The following is a 19,976-nucleotide window of genomic DNA, read 5'->3' on the forward strand; positions in this document are numbered from 1 at the left end:
TCTAAATACAGTTGTCCCTTGGTATCCATGGGGGTATTTGTTCCAGGATCCCTGCAGAGACTAAAATTTACAGATGCCCAAGTCCCTTATATAAAATGGCATATGACCTACACACATCTTCCCGTATTCTTTAAACCATCCTTAGATTACTTATAATACCTAATACAATGTAAATGCTATGTAAATAGTTGTTATATTGTATAGTTTAGGGAATAATGACAAGAAAAAAAAGCCTGTACATGTTCAGTACAGATACAACCATCTTCTTTTTCCCCAAGTATTTTCAATTCTCATTTGGTTGAATCTGTGATTGCAGAACCCATGGATGCAGACTGACCAAGTGTAAATCTTTCTTGTAGCCTAAAAGAAATGATGTTTTTATTTCCTTCTCTCCTGGGTATATGATACTACATCATACCTATTAATAACCACAACTATCAACTGCATATGTTTTATTCTTATTATTCTTAATAAAAATTCTTATTTTCCAGTTGATTTAGACTTGTCTTATTAGTCTAATCTCATGTATGAGGCAAGCATTATTTTCCCATAGAAATGAAGACTCAGATTGCTTAGCAACTTGTCAAAGTCATACTGCTTGAAAACAATGGAGGTCAGATTTGAACTCAGGTTTAGCTGGTTCCTGAGCCCGTGTTTATGACCACTGTGTACTGCCTCTGGGTACCCACACTGAGCTACTGGGGTTGGAGCCCAGTCCTAGGCATGGGAAAAAGAGAAGCTACTTCCCTGAGATAATTAAAGCTCTGCAGTAGTTTCTTCATGACTAGAAAAATCTGCTTCCTTCAGCAATGAAAGTACTGTAATACTTCTTTATTCCGAAATTATGAAAAATAACTTTTTCTTTATTATAAAAAATAACTATATGCTCCAAAAAGTCATTGAGAAAACATGTTTTACATTTCAGTAACTGGGTTAATAAAATACAGCTAGATTCCCATATGCATATCAACTATCATGGAGCTTCTGGGGAACTCCACTGTACATTTGTGAGAGACTGAAAGTTACGAAGCAAATAACAACTTAATATCATAATGAAAATAATTTTGACCTCACAAACCTCCTGAAAGGGAACCACCTTGAGAACTGCTGCCATATTATTCTCATATTGGTACCCAACTCACAAAGAACTATGTAGTTTACTTCAACTTATATGTCTTATAGTTTTGTACACTGATACTACTGATGTTATGAGTTGTTGTTATATTTATTTATTTATTTATTTATTTATTTATTTATTTATTTGAGACAGAGTCTCTCTCTGTCACCCAGGCTGGAGTGCAAAGGCATGATACCGGCTCACTGCAACCTCTGCCTCCTGGGTTCAAGTGATTTCCCTGCCTCAGCCTCCCGAGTAGCTGGGACTACAGGTGCATGCCACCACACCCAGCTAATTTTTGTATTTTTAGTAGAGACGGAGTTTCACCAAGTTGGCCAAATGGTCTCGATCTCTTAACTTCGTGATCCACCAGCCTCAGCCTCCCAAAGTGCTGGGATTATAGGCGTGAGCCACCATGCCCGGTCTGATTTCTTTATTTCTAAATGAGTCATTAAGATTGCAACTCTTAGAATCCATGAACAGATGTTGTGGATTTTATAGCTATTAGCACACAAAAATGGATTTTCTAATGAAGATTATATATTTTCATTCTGTAAAATTTCATGGATTCTGAATACAAAAAGATAATGCAACTTTGAACCTACCTCTTACAGTATTTTAGGACTTTAGGGTTATGATTGCCATCTTGAGGTTATATTTTAAGCCATCACATTTGCCTGTGTTCGCTTGCTTCTATCTATGAATTTTAGTACTGTGTTTGTGAAATGGAATGTTGGCATTACCATTCTTATGCTTCCAGAGAGCCGGTCACATTGCATGCAGGAGACATGGAAGATCCCTCTGGTTGCTTCACATTCGCATCTGCAGGTGAGTTTCCAACGAAAGCACAGAAATAGAGCCTACAATGTTTCCCCATTTCCACAAGGGTAAAAGCCAAAGTAATTGCAGTATCTTCCAACTCCTTGTTAACTCTCTGGCCTCATTTCCTGCTACTCCCTCTTTCATGCATTTTGTTTTATCTACCCTCAAACTGTTCCTTGAACATGTCAGGCAGCTTCCATGTTAGGGCTTTTATGCCGTGTTAACTTGCGTTGCTAAAACCTCAGCTCAGCCTTTGCCCAGGTGTCACTTTTCCAGTGGGACTTAATTGTCATCACTGCATTTAAACATCACAACCAGCCGGTGTGATGGCTCATGCCTGTTATTCCAGCACTTTGGGAGGCCAAGGTGAGTGGATTGCTTGAGCCTAGGAGTTCGAGACCAGTCTGGACAACATGGCGAAACCCTGTCTCTAAAAGTAAATTAAAATAAAATAAAAATCACTATTTTCCCACACTTCTAGTGCTCCTTCTTCCTTTTATCAGTTACTCTTAGCATCTTCTCACATACTGTGTCACCCCTGTGAGACAAGAGCTGTGCAAGGGCAGATGTCTTTAGCCATTTGGTTCCTGGATATATCCCAGGTGCCTGGAGACTTCCTGGCACATAGCAAGTGCTGAATAAATATTGAATAGACGAAAGGAAAAGGAGAAGAATCGAGATGGACAGTTCTCCATAAAATTTCCAAAGAATTATAGATAAGATGATCTCATTAAAAAAAAAAAGCTCCAGAAAGAAGAGATTGAAAGTCAACACAATTTTTTTTTTTAATTATACTTTAAGTTCTAGGGTACGTGTGCATAACGTGCAGGTTTGTTACATATGTATACTTGTGCCATGTTGGTGTGCTGCACCCATCAACTTGTCAGCACCCATCAATTCATCGTTTATATCAGGTATAACTCCCAATGCAATCCCTCCCCCCTCCCCCTTCCCCATGATAGGCCCCGGTGTGTGATGTTCCCCTTCCCGAGTCCAAGTGATCTCATTGTTCAGTTCCCACCCATGAGTGAGAACATGCGGTGTTTGGTTTTCTGTTCTTGTGATAGTTTGCTAAGAATGATGGCTTCCAGCTGCATCTATGTCCCTACAAAGGATGCAAACTCATCCTTTTTTATGGCTGCATAGTATTCCATGGTGTATATGTGCCACATTTTCTTAATCCAGTCTGTCACAGATGGACATTTGGGTTGATTCCAAGTCTTTGCTATTGTGAATAGTGCCGCAATAAACATACGTGTGCATGTGTCTTTATAGCAGCATGATTTATAATCCTTTGGGTATATACCCAGTAGTGGGATGGCTGGGTCATATGGTACATCTAGTTCTAGATCCTTGAGGAATTGCCATACTGTTTTCCATAATGGTTGAACTAGTTTACAATCCCACCAACAGTGTAAAAGTGTTCCTATTTCTCCACATCCTCTCCAACACCTGTTGTTTCCTGACTTTTTAATGATTGCCATTCTAACTGGTGTGAGATGGTATCTCATTGTGGTTTTGATTTGCATTTCTCTGATGGCAAGTGATGATGAGCATTTTTTCATGTGTCTGTTGGCTGTATGAATGTCTTCTTTTGAGAAATGTCTGTTCATATCCTTTGCCCACTTTTTGATGGGGTTGTTTGTTTTTTTCTTGTATATTTGTTTGAGTTCTTTGTAGATTCTGGATATTAGCCCTTTGTCGGATGAGTAGATTGCAAAAATTTTCTCCCATTCTGTAGGTTGTCTGTTCACTCTGATGGTAGTTTCTTTTGCTGTGCAGAAGCTCTTTAGTTTAATTAGATCCCATTTGTCACTTTTTGCTTTTGCTGCCGTTGCTTTTGGTGTTTTAGACATGAAGTCCTTGCCCATGCCTATGTCCTGAATGGTATTACCTAGGTTTTCTTCTAGGGTTTTTATGGTATTAGGTCTAACATTTAAGTCTCTAATCCATCTTGAATTAATCTTCGTATAAGGCGTAAGGAAAGGATCCAGTTTCAGCTTTCTACTTATGGCTAGCCAATTTTCCCAGCACCATTTATTAAATAGGGAATCCTTTCCCCATTTCTTGTTTCTCTCAGGTTTGTCAAAGATCAGATGGCTGTAGATGTGTGGTATTATTTCTGAGGACTCTGTTCTGTTCCGTTGGTCTATATCCCTGTTTTGGTACCAGTACCATGCTGTTTTGGTTACTGTAGCCTTGTAGTATAGTTTGAAGTCAGGTAGCATGACGCCTCCAGCTTTGTCCTTTTGACTTAGGATTCTTGGCAATGCGGGCTCTTTTTTGGTTCCATATGAACTTTAAAGCAGTTTTTTCCAATTCTGTGAAGAAACTCATTGGTAGCTTGATGGGGATGGCATTGAATCTATAAATAACCTTGGGCAGTATGGCCATTTTCATGATATTGATTCTTCCTATCCATGAGCATGGTATGTTCTTCCATTTGTTTGTGTCCTCTTTTATTTCACTGAGCAGTGGTTTGTAGTTCTCCTTGAAGAGGTCCTTTACATCCCTTGTAAGTTGGATTCCTAGGTATTCTATTCTCTTTGAAGCTATTGTGAATGGAGTTCATTCATGATTTGGCTCTCTGTTTGTCTGTTACTGATGTATTAAGAATGCTTGTGATTTTTGCACATTGATTTTGTATCCTGAGACTTTGCTGAAGTTGCTTATCAACTTAAGGAGATTTTGGGCTGAGATAATGGGGTTTTCTAAATATACAATCATGTCATCTGCAAACAGGGACAATTTGACATCTTCTTTTCCTAACTGAATACCGTTGATTTCTTTCTCTTGCCTGATTGCCCTAGCCAGAACTTCCAACACTATGTTGAATAGGAGTGGTGAGAGAGGGCATCCCTGTCTTGTGCCAGTTTTCAAAGGGAATGCTTCCAGTTTTTGCCCATTCAGTATGATATTGGCTGTGGGTTTGTCATAAATAGCTCTTATTATTTTGAGATATGTTCCATCAGTACCGAATTTATTGAGAGTTTTTAGCATGAAGGGCTGTTGAATTTTGTCAAAGGCCTTTTCTGCATCTATTGAGATAATCATGTGGTTTTTGTCTTTGGTTCTGTTTATATGCTAGATTATGTTTATTGATTTGCATATGTTGAACCAGGCTTGCATCCCAGGGATGAAGCCCACTTGATCATGGTGGATAAGCTTCTTGATGTGCTGCTGAATCCGGTTTGCCAGTATTTTATTGAGGATTTTTGCATCAATGTTCATCAGGGATATTGGTCTAAAATTCTCTTTTTTTTTGTTGTGTCTCTGCCAGGCTTTGGTATCAGGATGATGTTGGCCTCATAAAATGAGTTAGGGAGGATTCCCTCTTTTTCTATTGATTGGAATAGTTTCAGAAGGAATGGTACCAGCTCCTCCTTGTACCTCTGGTGGAATTCGGCTGTGAATCCATCTGGTCCTGGACTTTTTTTGGTTGGTAGGCTATTAATTATTGCCTCAATTTCAGAGCCTGCTATTGGTCTATTCAGGGATTCAACTGCTTCCTGGTTTAGTCTTGGAAGAGTGTAAGTGCCCAGGAAATTATCCATTTCTTCTAGATTTTCTAGTTGATTTGCGTAGAGGTGTTTATAGTATTCTCTGATGGTGGTTTCTATTTCTGTGGGGTCGGTGGTGATATCCCCTTTATCATTTTGCATTGCATCTATTTGATTCCTCTCTCTTTTCTTCTTTATTAGTCTTGCTAGCGGTCTGTCAATTTTGTTGATCTTTTCAAAAAACCAACTCCTGGATTCATTGATTTTTTGGAGGGTTTTTTGTGTCTCTATCTCCTTCAGTTCTGCTCTGATCTTAGTTATTTCTTGCCTTCTGCTAGCTTTTGAATGTGTTTGCTCTTGCTTCTCTAGTTCTTTTAATTGTGATGTTAGGGTGTCAATTTTAGATCTTTCCTGCTTTCTCTTGTGGGCATTTAGGGCTATAAATTTCCCTCTACACACTGCTTTAAATGTGTCCCAGAGATTCTGGTATGTTGTATCTTTGTTCTCATTGGTTTCAAAGAACATCTTTATTTCTGCCTTCATTTCGTTATGTACCCAGTAGTCATTTAGGAGCAGGTTGTTCAGTTTCCATGTAGTTGAGCGGTTTTGATTGAGTTTCTTAGTCCTGAGTTCTAGTTTGATTGCACTGTGGTCTGAGAGACAGTTTGTTATAATTTCTGTTCTTTTACATTAGCTGAGGAGTGCTTTACCTCCAACTATGTGGTCAATTTTTGAATAAGTGCGATGTGGTGCTGAGAAGAATGTATATTCTGTTGATTTGGGGTGGAGAGTTCTGTAGATGTCTATTAGGTCTGCTTGGTGCAGAGATGAGTTCAATTCCTGGGTATGCTTGTTAACTTTCTGTCTTGTTGATCTGTCTAATGTTGACAGTGGAGTGTTGAAGTCTCCCATTATTATTGTGTGGGAGTCTAAGTCTCTTTGTAAGTCTCTAAGGACTTGCTTTATGAATCTGGGTGCTCCTGTATTGGGTGCATATATATTTAGGATAGTTAGCTCTTCCTGATGAATTGATCCCTTTACCATTATGTAATGGCCTTCTTTGTCTCTTTTGATCTTTGATGGTTTAAAGTCTGTTTTATCAGAGACTAGGATTGCAACCCCTGCTTTCTTTTGTTCTCCATTTGCTTGGTAGATCTTCCTCCATCCCTTTATTTTGAGCCTATGTATGTCTCTGCATGTGAGATGGGTCTCCTGAATACAGCAGACTGATGGGTCTTGACTCTTTATCCGTTTTGCCAGTCTGTGTCTTTTAACTGGAGCATTTAGTCCATTTACATTTAAGGTTAATATTGTTATGTGTGACCTTGATCCAGCCATTATGATATTAACTGGTTATTTTGCTCGTTAGTTGATGCAGTTTCTTCCTAGCCTTGATGGTCTTTACATTTTGGCATGTTTTTGCAATGGCTGGTACCGGTTGTTCCTTTCCATGTTTAGGGCTTCCTTCAGGGTCTCTTGTAAGGCAGGCCTGGTGGTGACAAAATCTCGAAGCATTTGCTTATCTGTAAAGGATTTTATTTCTCCTTCACTTATGAAACTTAGTTTGGCTGGATATGAGATTCTGGGTTTAAAATTCTTTTCTTTAAGAATGTTGAATATTGGCCCCCACTCTCTTCTGGCTTGTAGAGTTTCTGCCGAGAGATCTGCTGTTAGACTGATGGGCTTCCCTTTGTGGGTAACCCGACCTTTCTCTCTGGCTGCCCTTAAGATTCTTTCCTCCATTTCAACTTTGGTGAATCTGGCAATTATGTGTCTTGGAGTTGCTCTTCTCGAGGAGTATCTTTGTGGCGTTCTCTGTATTTCCTGAATTTGAATGTTGGCCTGCCCTACTAGGTTGGGGAAGTTCTCCTGGATGATATCCTGAAGAGTGTTTTCCAACTTGGTTCCATTTTCCCCCTCACTTTCAGGCACCCCAATCAGATGTAGATTTGGTCTTTTTACATAATCCCCTACTTCTTGCAGGATTTGTTCATTTCTTTTTCTTCTTTTTTTCTTTTGGTTTCTCTTCTCGCTTCATTTCATTCATTTGATCCTCAATCGCTGATACTCTTTCTTCCAGGTGATCGAGTCGGTTACTGAAGCTTGTGCATTTGTCACGTATTTCTCGTGTCATGGTTTTCATCTCTGTCATTTCGTTTATGACCTTCTCTGCATTAATGAGTCTAGCTGTCAATTCTTCCACTCTTTTTTCAAGATTTTTAGTTTCTTTGCGCTGGGTATGTAATTTCTCCTTTAGCTCTGAGAAGTTTGATGGACTGAAGCCTTCTTCTCTCATCTCGTCAAAGTCATTCTCTGACCAGCTTTGATCCGTTGCTGGCGATGGGCTGCACTCCTTTGCAGGGGGAGATGCGCTCTTATTTTTTGAAATTCCAGCTTTTCTGCCCTGCTTTTTCCCCATCTTTGTGGTTTTATCTGCCTCTGGTCTTTGATGATGGTGACATACTGATGGGGTTTTGGTATAGGTGTCCTTCCTGTTTGATAGTTTTCCTTCTAACAGTCAGGACCCTCAGCTGTAGATCTGTTGGAGATTGCTTGAGGTCCACTCCAGACCCTGTTTGCCTGGGTATCAGCAGCAGAGGTTGCAGAAGATAGAATATTGCTGAACAGCGAGTGTACCTGTCTGATTCTTACTTTGGAAGCTTCCTCTCAGGGGTGTACTCCACCCTGTGAGGTGTGGGGTGTCAGACTGCCCCTAGTGGGGGATGTCTCCCAGTTAGGCTACTCAGGGGTCAGGGACCCACTTAAGCAGGCAGTCTGTCCCTTCTCAGATCTCAACCTCTGTGTTGGGAGATCCACTGCTCTCTTCAAAGCTGTCAGACAGAGTCGTTTGCGTCTGCAAAGGTTTCTGCTGCTTTTGTTGTTGTTGTTGTTAACTGTGCCCTGTCCCCAGAGGTGGAGTCTACAGAGACAGGCAGGCTTCCTTGAGCTGCTGTGAGCTCCACCCAGTTCGAGCTTCCCAGCGGCTTTGTTTACCTACTTAAGCCTCAGCAATGGTGGGCGCCCCTCCCCCAGCCTCGCTGCTGCCTTGCGGTTAGATCGCAGACTGCTGTGTTAGCAATGAGGGAGGCTCCGTGGGTGTGGGACCCTCCCGGCCAGGTGTGGGATATATTCTCCTGGTGTGCCCGTTTGCTTAAAGCGCAGTATTGGGGTGGGAGTTACCCGATTTTCCAGGTGTTGTGTGTCTCAGTTCCCCTGGCTAGGAAAAGGGATTCCCTTCCCCCTTGCGCTTCCCAGGTGAGGCAATGCCTCGCCCTGCTTCAGCTCTCGCTGGTCGGGCTGCAGCAACTGACCAGCACCGATTGTCCGGCACTCCCTAGTGAGATGACCCCAGTACCTCAGTTGAAAATACAGAAATCACCGGTCTTCTGTGTCGCTCGCGCTGGGAGTTGGAGACTGGAGCTGTTCCTATTCGGCCATCTTGCTCCACCCCCCTAACACAATTTGTTGACAAGCAAAGTGGCATAACTCAAACTAGAAGTGGAAGAGAAAGATTAAAAACATCACAGGGAAAAGCTTTAGAAAATGAAAAATAAAACAGATGTGACTGAAATTATAGCTGTGGAGAAAATTACACAAAGGAATTTTTAAAAATAAGTACCAAAAATAATTACACAGAATATGTTATATTTGGAAGGCAGAGGCAAACCAACAGATACATAATTGGTCTTCCTATGGAAGAGAACAAAATAAATGAGAAAGAATGAAACTGCGATGATTATTCAACAAAAATGTAGTTATAAATATGGACAGTATTGTAAATAGAGAAATTTGAGGTAAGCTGAAAAGAGATGGGAGAAAGATACATTTTCATTTTTTTTCTTAGTGTCAGTATACAGTCACGTGCTGCATAATGTTTTGGTCAATGACCATGACATAAACAACAGAGGTCCCATAAGATTATAATAGAGCTGAAAAATTCTTGTTACCTAGTGATGTTGTAGCTATGATAATGTCATACCACAGTGTGTTACCTTTTCTATGTTTAGACATATTTAGATAAATACTTACCATTATGTTACAGTTGCGTACAGTATTCAGTACAGTAACATGCTCTACAGGTTTGTAGCCTAGAATTAATAAGCTATACCATATAGCCTGTATACCATCTAGGTTTGTGAAAGTGTATTCTATGATGGTCGCACAATGACAAAATTAACTAACAGCACAATTCTCAGAACATATCCCCATTGTTAATTGTGACTGTATATTTATAATCAAAATGTAATATTCTTAAATAAAATAATTGCAAATTCTTAATTTTTAAATAATCTTTGGCTTGGGGGAAATCTTTCAGGAACTAACATTTTGAAGAAAAGAACATTTATGTAAAGTTAATTCCTTCAGGTTTACTTCGTTTATATGTTTTTTACTATTGTTTCAATGATTACTCAGGACAGTAAAACATTTATCCTTGCCTTATTAGATTGATATAAATGAATGCTTTTACCTTTTGTCATACATTGGCAGTACCTTAGAATATATTAACTCCATTAACTATCCTTCCAACTTTCATGCAATTATCACATATTTTAATTAAAAATATGAATTATAAAAATATAAATACCACATTTAATTGTTTTTATTGTTTTCTACAGTTAATATTCATTTAGATGTACCCACATATTTACACTTAACTTTCTGGTATCATTTTACTTATGCCTTTAAGGCTTCTTTTAATGTAAACCTGCTGGTGATAAATTCTCTCCATTTTTATTTTTCTGAAATGTGTTTATTTCATCCTGATTTTTGAAGAATATTTTTGCTGAGTATGGAATTCTAAATTGGCATTTTTTTCTTCACTTTGAAGATATCACTTTCCATTGTTTTCTTTCTTTCATTGTTTCTACTAAGAAGTCAGCTGTAAGTTTATTGTTTATTTAAACACAGTCTGTTCCTTTTTTTCCCCTTTTGCTTTAAGATTGTTTTTGTTTTTGATTGGTTTGTTTTAGCAGTTTTTATTCATTTCTGCAGATATTATTTTTTTATGCATGTAAGAATTCACTTGGAGTCTGAAGTAATGCTGCTTGAATCTATGGGAGTCTATGCCTGATAAGCCCATTGTCTGGACCCTATAGATCTATGTCATTATTTGTATTTTTTTCCTCTTGGTTTTCTGCCATATCATCTTATCTCCTTATATGCCTGGTTATTTTTATTGTATGACATGTTATATATGAAAAGTTGTACAGATGATGTACATAGTGATGCTATGAATGAGACTACCTTCCTCTAAAGAGCATTCATGCTTGCATTTGGTAGACAACTAAGGCATCCAGGTCAATTTAATCACATTAGAAAGAGGATTTGAAGCTAGACCTCAGGATCCCAAGGGCAGGTCTAGTTCCTGTTCACCCTTATTCCTGAGGCATAACCCTTTTCAGTTCCAACCCCAAATCTTGGGTATTTAGAAGAATGTCCGCCTGTCCCTCCACCATTGGGAACATTTTCTCATGAAAGCTTGACTTTTTGAGAAGTGCAGTGTACTATTTTTAATTAATTCTGTCCTTTTACTTTTGTTCTTGCAAACTTTTAGCAAGTCCATCTGTGAAAAACTCAGCTTCTCGTTCATTCAATTCTTCTCCTAAAAAGTCTCCAGTGCACTCGCTCCTAACTAGTTCAGTTGAAGGTTCAATAGGTTCTGCATCACAGTATAGGTCCGCCAAGCCTATTCATTCATCTGATTCTGTTAAAGGTAAGAAAGATCTGATATCATTGATGTGATTAATTGATTTCCTACACTACTGAACTCTTAAGTTCTTTTGACTCAGAATTAAGATTTTGCGTGCTGCTGTTATGTGTAAGCTCTAACTGATTCTGTGTAACTTAAACAGGTCTTATTCAAATAGAACAGCTATTGTGTACCATGCGAGCCTTAGTAAATGTACATTGGTATTATATGTAAATATTATCTCTCTTTTTCTCTAAATGAATAATGAATGTCTTTGCCTCTATTTTATTAAAAGATTTTGGATCCTCTTTTAAATGCTGTGAGTTACTTTTCTTTCTTATTTACGTTCTTTAAAATCATAACTCTTCTTCAGTCTCTGCTTTAGTCACTATAAGTGCATACCGTACAAACTTTTCAAAATTTTCTCATTTTTAATATTTTAAGTTTGTTATTTGATAAGACAAATGAGAAAAAAATGTTTGATTTAGAATAAATGCCTGGTAAGTGAGAGTTAAATATTATGTGTTAAATGAACTTGAAATATTTCTCATCATGTATGACAGTGACCAAACAACCCTGGTGTTTTATGACATCATTCCCTTTTGTAAGAGAGAAACTAGACAAAGTTGTATTATCATCAAGTTATTTCTTAGTCTTTTGAAATTCTATACCTTACACATTTCTAGATCCTAAAAAATACCTAATCACACATTAGTACATTTTTTACATCTTTTTTTCTGTACTTGTGTCCTCTTTCATCTCTTATGTTTCTAAGCTATTCATTTACTATCTTTTTTAATTTTAAGTATAAAATTACTTTCCTGTTCTGTGGTGGGCAAGTTTGTGCAAACCTCCCCACAAAGACTGAGGAAGCTGAGAGGCTGAAGAAAGAGGCTGACAAATCCAATTTCTCAGAAAGAAACATTTAATAGGGACTTAAGAATGGAGCCATGTCTGTGCCTCCGCAACAGTCACACAAGGTGGTGGATCCTTGTACCACTATCCCCCCATACCCAGGGCCTGTATACCATAGGTAAAGGGTATACATGCCTCAGAAAGGATGAACAGGACAATTGCTTAAGGGTAAAATTTATGGCAGGTACTTGCTACCTACCATATAAGGAAACTGGAAATCTTGGATGCCTTCCTGGAACTGGGATTAATCAGAAGTCAACTTGGCAGATTAGCATCCAAGATGGAGTTGCTTTGGCCTCCATGTTACCTTTTAAAGCTGTGGTTATTGCAGGAATAGAGCAATACTGCTTGACACTTCTTCTCACCCCCAACCCCCCGCTTATTGTCATACTCATCAAACATATATTTTGTATTATTTATGTTAAAAACCTCTGGCTGGGTGCTGTGGCTCATGTCTGTAATCCCAACACTTGGGGAGGCTGAGGCGGGCGGCTCACCTGAGGTCGGAAGTTCGAGACCAGCCTGACCAACATGGAGAAACCCTATCTCTATTAAAAATACAAAATTAACCGGGTGTGGTGGCACATGCCTGTAATCCCAGCTACTCAGGAGGCTGAAGCAGGAGAATCGCTTGAATCGGGAGGCAGAGGTTGCGATGAGCCGAGATCCCATGATTGCACTCCAGCCTGGGCAACAAGAGCGAAACTCTGTCTCAAAAAAAAAAACAAACTCTCCAAGAAAATGTTTCTCATTCTCTTAAACTGAAGTAATTCCTAGATAATTGCCTTGAATGAAAAGGGTATTTTTTGATAGAAAAATTAGCCATTAAAAATAGTATCAAAATGATGCAGCTAGGCAGGGATTAAGATCAAAATTTAAGTCTTCAGATTGCCAATTAAGTACTTTTAGAGGTTGACAAAACAGCACACTGGTAAGAGAATAGCTTACATGCTCCTAGGCCCTCTTTAGTTGCCACTGCCACATTCGTTCTAGGTTCAGTGTGATCATGTTGGTATCCATGCCACCCTCTGCCATCATATAATACCATTCCCATTAGGTGACAGAACTGATGTGGGCACTGGCCTCACATACCTTGAAAATGGTGCAGTTTCTGTATTAGATCATAGTCCTTCAAACCCCAAGTTAGTGGAACTACTCAGGCTTGGTACGAAAAGCTGTCATTTATAATGCAGAATGTATCATGAAACTTGAAGTGTTCTTTTTACCCATCTTATTTAATATTATGTAGTTAAATAATGATACATCAGATTGGTTTGAATAAAATCAAATAGGCTAGCATTGCAATATTTAGATAAAACTCATTTTTCTCTGGTTTAAAATCATGTTTTAGAGTTTCCTTTAAGTGTTACAGCTCTTTTAGAATTTGTCATGAAAAAAAGATCTCTTTATTTTAAAGAAAAGTTGTTTAGCCTTTAATTGAAAGATTTCTAAAAGGAAATGTTGAATAGACTTTTAATATCACATCTAAGCAATTTTCTAATAGATTCACAGTCTCCGCCAATAGAAACAACAGGAAAAACATGCAGGAAGCTTCAGAACAGACTAGAAAGCTTGCAAACTCTGGTAGAAGATTTACAGATGAAGAACCAAGGTACAGTGTGTGTTTTTGAAGAGATCTGCCTTGCTCATTAGAATGTTCACCTTCCTTTCAGATTAAGCCTCCACTCTATAGACCTACTGAAAGGGTATTGAATTATCAACTGTAAACTGAAGTCTAAATATAAGGGTCTTAACCATTAATAGCCCCCTGGATTAATCGTGTGACCATGGGTAGGTCACTCTTGCCCTGCTGTACTCTCTTATCTAATGGGGATGACAATCCTGCTGGCCATCCCTCAAGAGTGGTTTTGAGGTTCTGAGTGGTTTTTCACATGGGACTTTCCCACACACTGTCTTTCTTGTTGCTATTAGGTCTGTAGACAAGCATTTATACGATAATAGCCTAGGCAAGAGCATAGTCAATAGCAAGGAAGCAAAATAATGGTATTTATTCTTACACAGGATTTAAATTAGCATAGCACTATAAGACACAATGCCACCCAATGAATCACAAAATAAAAAGAATCCACTTCTAAAAATGCTAAAACTGTTTGAATAAGAAACTGTTCTAATCTGCAGAAGACCGGCAGCTTTTTGGGCATAAGTTCTAAGTACCGTGAATATGGGGGAGCCTTCATGGTTCATACTTTTCTAACCCGCATTCATGACTCCAGGGGCCTTTATCAGAGAGAAATGAATTTTGAAGTACATTTGTTATTCTATCTTTTCTATCCCTAGAAAACAATAAATTGCTGGGCAAAGGAAAATACATTTCTAAGAACAAATCTTCATAAAATAAACAACTTTGTTAGTAATAATAGTTGCTATTAACACTTAATTGAGCACTTCCCAACTGTGTGCCAGGCCTTGTACTCAGAGCTTCACTTACGTTTTCTTCATGTGATCTTCACAACAACATTGGGAAATGGGTACTGTTATTACAGCATTTGAAAATGAGGAAACTGAAGATAAAAGAATAGTCAATAAATTCCAAGTCACAGTGAAGAGTAGAGCAAGGACTTGGCCTCTGCAATTTCTGACTCCAGAATCCACGTGTTTTTAATATAGTAAGGCTTTAGCGAATTGTTGTTGAAGAAAATTCCAGGTCCCTGTGATAACCCAAGACTCCTATGTATATAAACATTAGGAAAAATATTTGGTTTCAGTTTATTGTGAATTTGTGGGGTTTTAGCATTATTTTTTAAAATTTCAATAGTTTGTAGGGAGCATGTGATGTTTAGTTGCAGGGAAGAGTTCTTCAGTGATGATTTCTGAGATTTGGTGCACCCATCACCCAAGCAGTATACAGTGTATCTTTTTTCCCTCACCCGCCTCCCATCCTTCCCCCCAAGTCCTCAAAGTCCATCATATTATTCTTATGCCTTTGCATCCTCATAGCTTAGCTCCCACGTATGAGTGAGAACATACAATGTTTGTTTTTCTTTTCCTGAGTTACCTTACTTAGAATAATGGTCTCCAACTCAACTCCATGCAGGTTGCTACAAATGCCATTATTTTATTCCTTTTTATGGCTGAGTAGTATTACATGGTTGTATACACATATATATACACATATATATACACACACACCATGTAAATATATATATACCATGTAAATATACATGGTGTGTGTGTGTGTGTATATATATATATGGGGGAAGGATGAGATGGGTGAGGTGTGTGTGTGTATATATATATATATATATATATATATATATATATATATAATGTAGTACTATATATATATACACACACACACACACACACACCATGTAATACTCTCTATAGATAGATAGATAGATAAATAATTTTCGTTCTTTTTTTTTTTTTTTTTTTTTTTTTTGAGACAGAGTCTGGCTCTGTCGCCCAGGCTGGAGTGCAGTGGCGTGATCTTGGCTCACTGCAAGCTCCACCTCCCAGGTTCACACCATTCTCCTGCCTCAGCTTCCCAAGTAGCTGGGACTACAGGCACCTGCCACCACGCCCAGCTAATTTTTTGTATTTTTAGTAGAGATGGGGTTTCACCGTGTTAGCCAGGATGACCTCATGATCCACCCGCCTTGTCCTCCCAAAGTGCTGGGATTACAGGCATGAGCCATAGTGCCCGACCTAATTTTCTTTATCCACTAGTTGGTTGATGAGCATTTAGGCTGGTTCCATATTTTTGCGATTGTGAATTTTGCTGCTATAAACATGTGTGTGCAAGTGTCTTTTACACATAATGACTTCTTTTCCTCCAGTAGTGGGATTGCAGCATCAAATGGTAGTTCTACTTTTAGTTCTTTAAGAAATCTCTGTACTGCTTTCCATAGTTGTTGTACTAGTTTACATTCCCACCAGCAGTGTAAAAGTGTTCCCTTTTTACCACATCCACACCAACAGCTGTTGGTCATATTTTTCACTTATGTTATATTTTTAAATTATGACCATTCTTGCAGGAGTAAGGTAGTATCACATTGTTTTGATTTACATTTCCCTGATCATTACTGTTGTTGAGCATTTCTTCATATGTTTGTTGGCCATTTGTATATCTTCCTTCCTTTGAGAATTGTCTATTCATATACTTAGCCCACTTTTTAATGGGATTATTTGTTTGTTTAGTCCTTTGTCAGATGCACAGTTTGCAGATATTTTCTCTCACTCTGTGGGTTGTCTGTTTACTCTGCTGCTTATTTCTTTTGCTATGCAGAAGCTTTTAAATTTAATTAGGTCCCATCTATTTATCTTTGTGTTTGTTGCATTTGCTTTTGGGTTCTCGGTCATGAACTCTTGTCTAACCCAATGTCTAGAAGAGTTTTTCTGATGTTATCTTCTAGAATTTTTGTGGTTTCAGGTCTTAGATTTAAGTCTTTGACCCATCTTGAGTTGAAGTTTCATTCTTCTACATGCCACTTGCCAATTATTCCAGCACCACTTGTTGAATAGGGTGTCCTTTCCCCACTTCATGTTTTGTTTGCTTTGTCGAAGATCAGTTGGCTGTAAATATTTGGCTTTCTTCCTGGGTTCTCTATTCTGTTCCATTGGTCTATGTGCCTATTTTTATACCAGTACTGTGCTGTTTTGGTGATGATAGCCTTGTAGTATAGTTTGAAGTCAAGTAATGTGATGCCTCCAGATTTCTTCTTTTTGCATAGTCTTGCTTTGGCTATGTGGGATCTTTTTTTTGTTCCATTTGAATTTTAGGAATGTTTTTTCCAGTTCTGTGAAAAATGATAATGGTGTTTTGATGGGAATTGCATTGAATTTGTAGATTGCTTTTGACAGTATGATCATTTCCGCAATACTGATTCTACCTATCCATGAGCATGAAATGTGTTTCCATTTGTGTGTGTTATCCATGATTTCCTTCAGCAGCATTTGTAGTTTTTCCTGTAGAGATTGTTCATCTCCTTGGTTAGATATATTCCCAAGTATTTTATTTTTCCTGCAGCTGTTGTAAAAGGGGCTGGGTTCTTGATTTGATTCTAAGCTTGGTCATTGTTGGTGTATAGCAATGCTACTGATTTGTGTACGTTGATTTTGTATCCTGAAACTTTACGGAATTCATTTATCAGATCTAGGAGCTTTGTGGATGAGTCTTTAAGGTTTTCTAGGCATAGGATCATGTCATCAGCAAACAGCAATAGTTTGACTTCCTCTTCAATGAAGGATGCCCTTTATTTCTTTCTCTTGTCTGACTGCTCTCACTAGGACTTCCAGTACAATGTTGAATAGCAGTGGTGAAAGTGGGCATCCTTGTTTTGTACCAGTTCTCATGGAGAACGCTTTCAACTTTTCCCCTTTCAGTATAATATTGGCTGTGAGTTTGTCATAGATGGTTTTGGTTACCTTGAGGTATGTCCCATCTGTGCCGATTTTGCCAAGGGTTTTCATTATAAAGTGATGCTGGATTTTGTCAAATGCTTTCTCTGCGTTTTTTGAGATGATCATATGATTATTGTTTTCAATTCTGTTTGTGTGATGTATCACATTTATTGACTTGAGTATGTTAAACCATCCCTGTATCCCTGGTATGAAACCCACTTAATCATGGTGTTTTATCTTTTTGATATGGCATTGTATTCAGTTAGCTAATATTTTGTTGTGGATTTTTGCATCTATGTTTATCATGGATATATATATATATATAAATAAAATATGTATACACACACACATATATATATATTTCAAGACAGAGTCTTGCTCTGTCACCCAGGCTGGAGTGCAGTGGCATGATCTCGACTCACTGCAACCTCCACCTGCCAGGTTCAAATGATTCTCCTGTCTCAGCTTCTCGAGTAGCTGGGATTACAGGCACATGCCACCATGCCCGGCTAATTTTTTTTTTTTTTTTTTTTTTTGAGATGGAGTCTTGCTCTGTCGCCCAGGCTAGAGTGCAGTGGTGCAATCTCAGCTCACTGCCAGCTCCGCCTCCCGGATTCACGCCATTCTCCTGCCTCAGCTTCCCAAATGGCTGGGACTACAGGCACCCACCACCATGCCCAGCTACTTTTTTGTATTTTTTAGTAGAGACGGGGTTTCACCGTGTTAGCCAGGATGGTCTTGATCTCCTGACCTCGTGATCCGCCCACCCCGGCCTCCCAAAGTGCTGGGATTACGGGTGTAAGCCACCATGCCCAGCCACGTCCAGCTCATTTTTGTATTCTTAGTAGAGATGGGGTTTCATCATGTTGGCCAGGCTGTTCTCGAACTCGACCTCGTGACACGCCCACCTTGGCCTCCCAAAGTGCTGGGATTACAGATGTGACCCACTGTGCCTGGCATCATCATGGATATTGGTCTGTAGTTTTCTTTTTTTTATGTCCTTTCCTGGTTTTAGTATTAGGGTGATACTGACTTCATAGAATGATTTAGGGAAGATTCCGTATTTCTCTATGTTTGAAACAGTTTCAGTAAGATTGGTACCAGTTATTTTTGAATGCCTGGTAGAATTCAGCTGTGAATCCATCTGGTCTTGGACTTCTTTTTGCTGGCATTCTTTAAAGTACTGTTTCAATCTCACTACTTGTTATTAGTCTCTTCAGAGTTTCTGTTTTTTTCCTGGCTTAATCAGGAGGGTTATATGTCTCCAGGAATTTATCCATCTCCTCTATATTCTCTAGTTTGTGCATATAAAAGTGTTCATAGTAGCCCTAAATGATCTTTTGTATTTCTGTGGTATAAGTTGTAAAATCTCTGATTTCATTTCTAATTGAGCTTATTTGGATCTTCTATCTTCCTTTCTTAGTTAATATCACTAATGGTCTAATAATTTTATCTTTTTAAAGAACAAACTTTTTGTTTCATTTGTCTTTTGTATTGTTTTTTATTTGTTTATTTCAATTTCATTTAATTCTGCTCTGATCTTTGTTATTTCTTTTCTTCTGCTGGGTTTGGGTTTGGTTTGTTCTTGTTTCTCTAGTTCCTTGGGTGTGACCTTAGAGTGTCTATTTGTGCTCTTTCAGACTTTTTTATGTAGGCATTTAAGGCTTTGAACTTTCCTTTTAGCACCACTTTTGCTGTATCCCAGAGGGTTCAATAAATTGTGTCACGAGTTTCATTCAGTTCAAAGAATTTTAAAATTTTCGTCTTGATTTCATTATTGATCCAAAGATGATTCCAGAGTAGATTATTCAATTTCCATGTATTTATATACTTTGAGAGTTCCTTTTGGAGTTATTTTTCAGTTTTATTCCTCTGTGGTCTGAGAGAGTACTTGATATCATTTTGATTTTCTTAAATTTATTTAGACTTGTTTTGTGGCCTATCATATGATTTATCTTGGAGAATGTTCCATGGGCTAATGAAAAGAATGTATATTCTGCAGTTGTTGGGTAGAATGTTCTGTAAATATCTGTTAAGTCTGTTTGTTCTAGGGTATAGTTTAAGTTCATTGCATTAAGTGCATTGTTTTTCTTTTTCTTTTTGCTGTTGTTGACTTTCTGTCTTGATGACCTGTCTAGTGCTATCAGTGGAATATTGAAGTCCTCCACTATTATTGTGTTAGCATCTATCGCATTTCTTAGGTCTGGTAGTAATCATTTTATAAATTTGGGAATTCCAGTGTTAAGTACATATATATTTAGGATTGTGATATTTTCCTGTTGGACTGATCCTTTATCATTATATAATATCCCTCTTTGTCTTTCTGAACTGTTGTTGCTTTAAAGTATGTTTTGTCTGATGTAAGACTAGCTACCCCTGTTCATTTGTGGTATCCATTTGCATGGAATATCTTTTTCCATCCCTTTACCTTAAGTTTATGTGAGTCCTTGTGCATTAGGTGAGTCTCTTGAAGACAGCAGATACTTGGTTGGTGGATTTTTATCCTTTCTGCCATTCTGTATCTTTTAAGTGGCACATTTAGGCCATTTACATTCAATGTTAGTATTGA

General features: G+C 38.2%; 1 protein-coding gene across 1 annotated transcript in view; it reads left to right on the forward strand.

Annotated features, from left to right (window-relative positions):
• CCDC158 (coiled-coil domain containing 158) overlaps window positions 1-19,976 on the forward strand; it is a 122,429-nt gene that overhangs the window by 98,240 nt on the left and 4,213 nt on the right. The window contains exons 23-25 of the mRNA XM_030922170.1: window positions 1,878-1,945; window positions 10,994-11,152; window positions 13,548-13,655. Coding sequence (XP_030778030.1) covers window positions 1,878-1,945; window positions 10,994-11,152; window positions 13,548-13,655 — 335 coding nt within the window. The remainder of the gene's footprint in view (window positions 1-1,877; window positions 1,946-10,993; window positions 11,153-13,547; window positions 13,656-19,976) is intronic.

This window comes from Rhinopithecus roxellana, chromosome 2 (assembly GCF_007565055.1).
Source record: "Rhinopithecus roxellana isolate Shanxi Qingling chromosome 2, ASM756505v1, whole genome shotgun sequence".
Lineage (NCBI taxonomy): Eukaryota > Metazoa > Chordata > Mammalia > Primates > Cercopithecidae > Rhinopithecus > Rhinopithecus roxellana.